We start from the raw sequence: 9,707 nt of genomic DNA on the forward strand, positions 1-9,707 counted from the left end.
CCCACCCCTGCCCCTGGGAAACACACCCTTTTCACATCTTTTCTTCTCCTCCTCATCCTTGCTATCGTTCACTCTCTCCTCCTCATCCTCCTGCTCGTGCTTCGCCTCCCTTTCTACGTCCAATCCAGGTTCCATCGCTTGACCATCAATATCTTCCTCCTTGTTCTTGTCTCCTCTGTCCTAGCTTGACCCCACCTCACCTTACCTCACCCACCTCCACCTGTCACCTACCTGCCACACCGACTCAGCTAACACATGGAGCAGCGCCACCACCGCCTCGCCTGACCGCCTGTCATTCGCGAGCAACGTTGAGGCCGAGGAAGTACTGGGTGGTGTTAGGGGGAAGGCGAGGGAGCGAGGGTGAGAGTGAGGCTTGCCTTAATTTTGCTTGCTCGCTCGCTGGTGGGTGTTGTGTTCTTGTGTTTTATTGTGTCTTGGTTTGGTTTGGTTAGGCTGGCAGTGCACACACGCCCCCCCCCCCTTCCCCCCACACACATACACAAAATTAATGAAATACATAAATAAATACTCAGTGTAAACTACTCACTATTCCTATTATTATCTTTATATTGTGAAAATCATTCCTACTGCCAAAATTGTCTGTATACATATGTAATATTAATCTTATCATCCAAAATTTATGTATATTTCCAGCTTTGTTTGCAATTTTCACATAATGAACAGTTTTAGTATTATCATTATCATTGTTCTTATTACTGTTGTTATTATTATTATAGACGCTCTCTCTCTCTCTCTCTCTCTCTCTCTCTCTCTCTCTCTCTCTCTCTCTCTCTCTCTCTCTCTCTCTCTCTCTCTCTCTCTCTCTCTCACACACACACACACACACACACACACACACACACACACACACACACACACACACACTGCTCCACCCTGTATTGGCTCATCAGTCCGTGACAAAATGCGGCCAAATTGATCCTAAAAATACAACAAAATTATGAAACGTCCTGTGCCAGAAAGTGTGTGTGTGTGTGTGTGTGTGTGTGTGTGTGTGTGTGTGTGTGTGTGTGTGTTTTGTCAGACTCTTCCGCCTCTCACATCAATTATTTCCAAAGGCCGGCAAGGAGGTCAATCGGGTCCTCATGAGTGTGTTTGTCACGTTCATGGTACAGAAACTACGTCAAACTACAACCAGGGTCACAAAAAAAATTCTCTCTCTCTCTCTCTCTCTCTCTCTCTCTCTCTCTCATTTAGCCCTTCCCTCTTTCCCTTCCTATTCCTTCCTTTCTTATACACTTCCTTCTTCTCTTCTCACTTTTTCTCTCCTCCTCCGCCTCTCTCTTTCACTTCATCTCTCCTTCGTAATCTCTCTTTTTTTCTCTTCCTATTCCTCCCTTTCTTATATACTTTCTCCTCATCTTCTCACTTTTCCTTTCCTCCTCTACTTCTCTACCTCTCTATTAATCTCCCTTCTTCTACCCTTTTTCTTTTCCTATTTCTCATTTCCGCATCCCTCGTTCTCACTCTTTCTTTCCCTTTTATTCTCTTTTCCCTCTAATCTTTCTCACCTTTATTCTCCCCCCTCCATCTTTCTCTCTTTAAGAATCCTACTGCTTCTACCCTCCTTCCATTTTCTCCTTTAATCTTTCCCTTCCTAAGAACACGACTTTTTCAGTGAGTGTCGGAAGTCGGGGCGTGAACACTTCCGAAGGACTAAAACATGTATTCTCTTTTTAATCTACCTCTTTTCACCATCACCTTGCCCTTCTACGCTCCCTTCTAACCTGTCTTTCCCTCAGTCCATCCCCCCCCCTCTAAGAGTACGACCTTTTCAGCGAGTGTCGGGGCGTGCAGTGTGGGGGCGTGACACTCTGAGGGACTAGAGTGGAGCCTCGTACACCTGCTGAGTGGCCGCCGCCCAGATAACACTTTCTTATCGCCCTCATCAGCCCGCGCCTCCGAGATCGATGAAACGAGGGGAAAAAATGGAGGTGAGGGAGAGAAGGAGAGAGACAAAGGCGTATCACCGACGGGGCCAACGGGACATACACACACACACACACACACACACACACACACACACACACACACACACACACACACACACACGGATATACATTATGAACTGGACAAAAGACAGGAAGTACTAAAGGAAACAAAAAGTAAGGAAGGAAGAAGGAAAGAAAGGAAAGAAGGAAGGAAGGAAGGAAGGAAGGAAGATATTTTGAAAGGGACCTGGGTAGAAATAAATAAAGGAAAAAAAGAAAGAAAGAAAGGGAGAAGAAAAAGAAAAGGGAAGGAGTGAGAAAGGAAAGGAAAATGGAAAGAAATTAAGAAGGGAGGTTTTTGGAAAGGGAGGTGAGGGAGGGAAAGAAAGGAAGAAATACGAGAGAAGGAATAAATGAAGAAATAACATGAGGAAAGAAAGAAAAGGAAAGGGGAAATAAATCATGGAAGGAAGTAGTAGTAGTAATAGTAGTAGTAGTAGTAGTAGTAGTAGTAGTAGTAGTAGTAGTAGTAGTAGTAGTAGTAGTAGTAGTAGTAGTAGTAGTAGTAGTAGTAGTAGTAGTAGTAGTAGTAGTAGTAGTAGTAGTAGTAGGCAGCCAAGCAGTCAGGCAGGGGAACAGGAGCAGGAGCAGGAAGGAGCAGGCAGGGAGGGAGGTCAGCCTTACTAATGAATGGTAACAATGCGAAAAAAAGGAAAGAAAAGAAGGAAAAAAAGTTGCACCAAAAGAATTTCACAAGAACGCAACACGGCGAGTCTAAATGAGAAGGAAATGAAGTTTAAAGAAAAGGAAACAGGCTTAGAAAAATACTACACACACACATGCACACACACACACACACACACACACACTCTCTCTACGACCGGCGACTGCAGCAGATCAGTCGGCGGTAGACCGCCGGCCTACCGGTGGCAGACCGCCGCTCTACCGGCGGCAGACCTGAGGCACATCGACGAGCAAACACTTTCTTTGCATTTACATATATTTACAATTACCTCATAAACAGCTTCATACCTAAATTCATTCGTGTGCATAAAACTCTCTCTCTCTCTCTCTCTCTCTCTCTCTCTCTCTCTCTCTCTCTCTCTCTCTCTCTCTCTCTCTCTCTCTATATCTATCTATCTATCTATCTATCTATCTATCTATCTATCTATCTATCTATCTATCTATCTATATATATATATATATATATATATATATATATATATATATATATATATATATATATATATATATCTATATATATATATGTATATATAATCTCTCTTTCACCCATTCCTCTTCCGCATCTCCCTCTCTCTCTTCATCCCTTGCTCCTACCTGTTCCTTCTCGTTTTCCTCCTTCCTCCCTTGCTAATCCCCAGGTCAGACACAGGTGTTCACTCGCGGTCTACCGCCGGCCTGCCGTGGATTGTCGGCGGTTGACCGCCGATCGACCGGCCGACCGGCGATATTTTGCGACACCGCCGGGCGACCGGGAGCATCGCCGATATCTTTGAAAATTTTAAAGTTGACCGGCGGTGGTCGCCTGCGTCTACGGTCCTCAGGGTCGACCGGCGGTAGACCGGCGGTCTGGTGCCGACAATCCCCGATCTTACAGCCGGTCGACCGGCGACCGGCTTATCGGGAGTCATCGGGGACGATCGGGACCGGGACCGTCCCCGATGACTCCCGATAAGCCGATCGGGGACTGACCGCCGACAAAATAGGCAATAATCCCCGGATCGGCGGCTTACCGCCGGTCTGCCTGCGGTAGACCGGCGGTTTAGGTAAACCGGCGACCATATACGATTTTCGATTTCTCCGACCGGCGACTGCAGCAGGTCAGTCGGCAGTCGACCGCCGGCCTACCGGCGGCAGACCTGCGGCACATCGACGAGCAAACACTTTCGTTGTCACACCCAGTTGGAAGGGTATATAAACACCCGTCCAGGTGTTTTGATCATTCGTGAGTTTGACATCGCAATGGCTTTCCTCAGCCATCGTGAACTCTGGGTATGTACGATACTCTTATGAAGGAACTAGAGGCAGAGGACCCGGCAGGCTTCAAAAACCTAATACGCATGGACAGAGACATGTTTCAGGAGCGGCGCACCTCAAGGATCAGTGTTTGGCCCTATGCTCTTCTTAATTTATGTTAATGATATCGATGATGGGCTCACTTGCAAAGTATCAAAATTTGCTGATGACACAAAAATTGCACGTAAAGTAACTGCGACACTCGACGAAGAAGCTTTACAATCAGATCTAGATCGACTTGCACGTTGGGCCAATCAATGGCAAATGAAATTTAACGTTGACAAATGTAAAGTGTTGCACATCGGAAAAAATAACAATCGCGTTCGGTACGTAATGAATGGCCAACAACTTTCTGCAGTAAGTAAAGAAAAGGATCTTGGAATCACTATATCAAACGATTTAAAGCCCGGTCAGCATTGTTCAGAGGTAGTTAAAACTGCAAACAAATTGCTTGGCTTCATCGGACGAGTCTTTAATAATAAATCGGAAAAAGTAATATTAAAACTGTATAATTCGTTGGTTCGACCCCGTCTAGAGTACTGTGTACAGTTTTGGTCTCCCTACTACAGAAAAGACATAGAAAAGTTGGAACGGGTCCAACGAAGAGTAACAAAGATGATTCCTAGGTTGAGAAATTTGTCATATGAACAAAGGCTTAAAGAAGTAAATTTATTCAGCCTATCAAAACGAAGAATGCGAGGCGATCTAATAGAAGTGTTTAAAATGTTCAAAGGATTCAGTGATATTAATGCGGAAGATTACTTTACAATTGATCGATAAAATAGAACAAGAAGAAATCACAATTTGAAGATAAGTGGTAAAAGATTCTCGTCGCACGAAGCTAAACACTTCTTCTTCAATCGAGTTGTCAATGTTTGGAACTCTCTACCTTGTGATGTCGTCGATAATACAACAGTTACGGCCTTCAAGAACAGATTAGACAAGTGTTTTGAATCCAACCAGCAACTAAGATATTACTCATTGTCGTAATAACGTTAACTTCTTTCGAATACTGGTGTCCTTGTCCGCTTTTATCGCCCGGTTAGTGATAGCAGTAATGGTAGTTCTTTCCTCTTTCCTACATAAATTCCATGCAGTTTTTCCATGCTGCATGGTTCTTTTTCCTTTCCTGCCAGCTTTGGCTGGAGGGATGGGGGGGTGGGGAGGAGCCTTCGCCTTTGCTGTCCTTCATCTTCCACCTCTGATTAGATAGTTAGTGTAGCTTGTCACAAACAACCTCGTAAGGACAAGCAGGTCTGCTGTTGTTTGTTCTTCCTTTGTGTTCCTTTGTGAGATCCTGAACAGAGTGGAACCACGCATCGTCAAGAAGGACACCTTTTGGTGGAAATCTGTCTCACCCGCTATTCGACTCGCCATCACTCTGAGGTTCCTCGCTACAAGTGAGAGCTACCTCAGTCTCCAGTACTCCTTCAGAGTTGCAAACAATACCATCTCCAAGATAATCCCAGAGACATGTGAGGCAATCATCGAGGAGTATCAAGAAGAAGTGCTTCAGTGCCCCACAGCACCAGAAGGATGGGAAACAATAGCCAGTCATTTCTCAAACAGGTGGCAATTTCATCACTGCCTTGGTGCCATAGATGGCAAACACATTGCCATCAGGTGCCCTCAGTACTTCAACTACAAAGGTTTTCATTCCATTGTACTCACGGCTGTGGTGGACGCTGATTACAAATTTACTTATGCTGCCATCGGCTCCCCTGGTTCAGCTTCTGACGTAGGAGTATTCCCGACATGTTCCCTCCAAGCTGGTTTGGAGAGCAAATAAGTCCAGCTGCCAGAACCAGAGCCCCTTCTACAAGGAAACACTCCGATCCCCTATTTTTTCGGCGGGGATGATGCATTCCCTCTCAGGACTTGGATCATGAAGCCTCATCCCCACAGACAAGCAAGACTTGATCAGAGGCTCTTCAACTACGAAGGACTGTTGAAAACGCTTTCGGGATTCTGAGCTCCAGTATGTTGGCAATTTTTCATCTTCCTTGTTTCCCGGTCTTTGCATTTTCATATATTTATAATTACCTCATAAACAGCTTCATACCTAAGTTCATTCGTGTGCATATAACACTCTCTCTCTCTCTCTCTCTCTCTCTCTCTCTCTCTCTCTCTCTCTCTCTCTCTCTCTCTCTCTCTCTCTCTCTCTCTCTCTCTCTCTCTCTCTCTCTCTCTCTCTCTCTCTCTCTCTCTCTCTCTCTCTCATCTCTCTCTCCCTTCCACACTCTCCTCCATCCCTCCCTCTCTCTTCCTCACTCCCTCCTGTTCCTCCTTCCAGTCCTTTCCCTTCTTATGTCTGTCTGTCTGTCTGTCTGTCTCTCTCTCTCTCTCTCTCTCTCTCTCTCTCTCTCTCTCTCTCTCTCTCTCTCTCTCTCTCTCTCTCTCTCTCTCTCTCTCTCTCTCTCTCTCTCTCTCTCTCTCTCATTACCATTTACCTATTTCTACCATTTATGATTTTTTTTTATAGATTCAGGTGCTTGTTGACAACGCTGCAGATTGGGCCAAGGCGGGTGGAGTCTGTGGTTCAAGCATGTTGCATCCTCCACAATATAATGCGCATGAGATATCAGAGTCAACATGCAAACCTGTTAGACACTGAGGATCCAGACACTCATGCAGTCAGCCCTGGACAGTGGCGTCAACAGGTGTCGGAGCCGACTCCAATGGCAACACTGCAACACTTGCAGCAAAGAGTGTACGTGATCACCTGCGTGATTACTACAATTCAGATGCAGGAGCAGTCGCTTGGCAAATGGAAGCAGTCTCAAAATGAAAGGTAAGCACTATGAAAATCAGTTATAATTACATCTTTGGAAGTGCAATGTAAACATGTAGGGCGGTAAAGGAAATAAGAGTTATTATTTTTTCATTCATTAAATCTAACACACACAACATGATGGCTGAATATAGGGAGGTAGGATGGGCGGAGACACGGAGCGGAAAAGATGAGGTTGACAGGTGACAGCAGCCGCTCCCTTGTTTACCAGACCTCACCTGATTTGATTTCACAACAACCAAGATTAAATACTGGGCAGGGCATGTCTGCTTGATCTCACTCGCTGGTGGAGCGAGGGGCTAGCAGGGCCTCTCCCTCCAGGGATGAATACGTCGAGGTTGAAGGTGTGTGGGGAGTGCGAGGGCGTGGCTGCACATCCACACCAGGGTGTTGAGGCTGGAGCTGGTGGTAGGTGGGGAAATGAGGAGGATAATACAAATGTCCCCCATCACCTGGCAGGCCTGGCCAATGTCCCCTGGGCGGGACCTCGATTGGGGATACGTGTTTTCTCTTCTTTTTATCATCTTCAGCCATGAAATGATTCCCCAGTTCCATAACCTTTGCCGTATACCGCCGCCAGAGAACAGGATCCATGTCCATGGTCAGGCATTCCATGTATTCGTAGAAAGCGTGAACTTTGTGTTGTTGAGGCGTTCGATGCTCAAGTTGCTGTAGTCGCTGCCTCACATCTCGGGAGTCGGAGAAATGACCCAAAACCTAGTGTAAAAAGGGAGGCAGATTAGCAACTTTTTTTTATAGTTTTTTTTTTTATAGGGGGTTCATGGGGATTTTATTGGTACAACCTCACCTGACCTCACGCGATCCCCAGAACACTACCCACGCTGAGGCATACTTGGAGTATTTATATCCTTCACAAGTATTTTCAGGGTACTAGTAATTTAATAAAGTATAAAGTATTTTTAATTATAATTTAGGACTATAACTTTTCGATTAATGCACCGTCATCCGTCGGGGTGCGCTTCCTCTTTCCTGCAGGGGTAGTGCTGGTGGAAGGGGTGGAGACCGTAGGTGCGACGGTGATGGAGGGTGTGGCGACCACAACAGCATCCTCCAACTCCTCAAGGATCACTTCCTCTTCAGCCTCCTCCCCCTGCTCTCCTCGCGTCTCTTGCTGGTCAGGCTGCATACCAAACTGAGAGAACACGAAGAAAAGTGAATAATTTTCACGAGATCATTGCACAATAAATAACATAATGAGGTTTCGTGTGTGTTTATTATCCCGGAAGAGTATTAAGTCACACATATTTCCCTGCTAATAATAAGAAATTAATTAATGGGCGGACAAAGTAAAATGAAGGACGGAACTACAGACAATATTATTAGATGGGAAAGCAGTGGAAATTCAATTAAGAGTAAATAAGGTTGATTTGATGAATAAGTGTTAATAAAGCTGATTATCGAAGTGAATGGTTGCATTTACGGTAACATTAATGCATTTTGCATATCTAAGAAATATTTGCAACAACAAATTTATAGTAAGAATATAATTAAAAGTTTACCTCCTTACTTTTCCACTGTACTACCACATCCTGGCAACTTTGCATGCATAACCTCTTTGAGAACACGAAGCAAGGACATGACACTAACATACCATTTGTGACTGACGCTGGGGGACACATTTGATGTGCTCCTTGAGGAAGCTGAATTTTTCGAAAATCCATTTCTCCCTCACGGACAGAACGGGACGCCCACTCCCTGACTTAGGTGTTGTTAGTTTACAGAACCTTGTTCGATGTGTGTCTATCCAGGTGGAAATCTGCCCACCTGCAACAACAGCAGAGACACATCAGCAATCAAACTACATAATTCACAAAATAACTCGTTTGCACTATCACCTGCACGTACACCTGGTACATCCTGCTGAAAAATGTTACTCAAAATTTTGCTGTCAATGCAATGTTGTCAATTACAGTAAAAAAATAAAAGGTTCACAAAGGGTATAAAAAAAGGTATTTTAAGTGTCTAAAATAGCGCACCTAGCGGGGTTATAAAACTCTTGAGATACCTGTTACATAATATTAGCACATACCTTTTACAGGAGGGAGCATGGATCTTCCCTTTTCTTCTAGAACTCGAGCCTTCTTGTCACGATTTTTGTGGTCCTTCGACTCCTTGTCATATAAGAACACTTGCTCCTTGTACCACTCAACCAAATCCTCCTCCTCCTGCTCTGTGAACAAGTTAATTTTGTTTCGCTCCCGCGAATCATTTTGTGAGGGTGTAGTCTGGTTCTCTGCCGTGAGTTGATCTTCAAAGGTCTTCTGTAGCTGTGGGCTGGACATCTTGCTTAGACATAAAGAGACACGTGCCGGACGGTGGTTAGAGGTCATCTGTGTGTTCGACATGTCCTGCCCAGTATTTAAACCTGCTTTTTATGGGGTCAAATCAGGTGAGGTCTGGGCTTAAGCAAGGGAGTGCATGGTTGTTGTCACCTGCCGACCAGAATGACCTCATCTTTTCCGCTCCTCGGTCTCTCCGCCCATCCTACGGGCCTGCCAGGTGATGGGGGACATTTGTATTATCCTCCTCATTTCCCCACCTACCACCAGCTCCAGCCTCAACACCCTGGTGTGGATGTGCAGCCACGCCCTCGCACTCCCCACACACCTTCAACCTCGACGTATTCATCCCTGGAGGGGGAGGCCCTGCTAGCCCCTCGCTCCACCAGCGAGTGAGATCAAGCAGACATGCCCTGCCCAGTATTTAATCTTGGTTGTTGTGAAATCAAATCAGGTGAGGTCTGGTAAACAAGGGAGCGGCTGCTGTCACCTGTCAACCTCATCTTTTCCGCTCCGTGTCTCCGCCCATCCTACCTCCCTATATTCAGCCATCATGTTGTGTGTGTTAGATTTAATGAATAAAAAAATAATAACTCTTATTTCCTTTACCGCCTTACATGTTTACATTGC

General features: G+C 45.3%; 1 protein-coding gene across 1 annotated transcript; it reads right to left on the reverse strand.

Annotated features, from left to right (window-relative positions):
• Positions 1–6,981: 6,981 nt before the first annotated feature.
• Positions 6,982–9,252, reverse strand: LOC126991475 (uncharacterized). Its single transcript, XM_050850230.1, has 3 exons — positions 8,828–9,252; positions 8,390–8,562; positions 6,982–7,930 (listed from the first exon to the last, which is right to left on the reverse strand). The coding sequence occupies exons 1-3, from the start codon at positions 9,141–9,143 to the stop codon at positions 7,715–7,717; spliced, it is 705 nt and encodes a 234-aa protein (XP_050706187.1). The 5' UTR covers positions 9,144–9,252; the 3' UTR covers positions 6,982–7,714.
• Between the last annotated feature and the right edge of the window lie 455 nt (positions 9,253–9,707).

Source organism: Eriocheir sinensis, unplaced genomic scaffold (genome assembly GCF_024679095.1).
Source record: "Eriocheir sinensis breed Jianghai 21 unplaced genomic scaffold, ASM2467909v1 Scaffold288, whole genome shotgun sequence".
Lineage (NCBI taxonomy): Eukaryota > Metazoa > Arthropoda > Malacostraca > Decapoda > Varunidae > Eriocheir > Eriocheir sinensis.

Excerpts from the sequence above, each read along its gene's own strand:
- LOC126991475 (XM_050850230.1), bottom strand. The coding sequence starts at position 9,143 with ATGTCGAACACACAGATGACCTCTAACCACCGTCCGGCACGTGTCTCT. Across the intron at positions 8,563-8,827 it reads CATGCTCCCTCCTGTAAAAG|GTGGGCAGATTTCCACCTGG; the intron begins GTATGTGCTAAT and ends CTGTTGTTGCAG. Across the intron at positions 7,931-8,389 it reads CCCAGCGTCAGTCACAAATG|TTTGGTATGCAGCCTGACCA; the intron begins GTATGTTAGTGT and ends GTGTTCTCTCAG.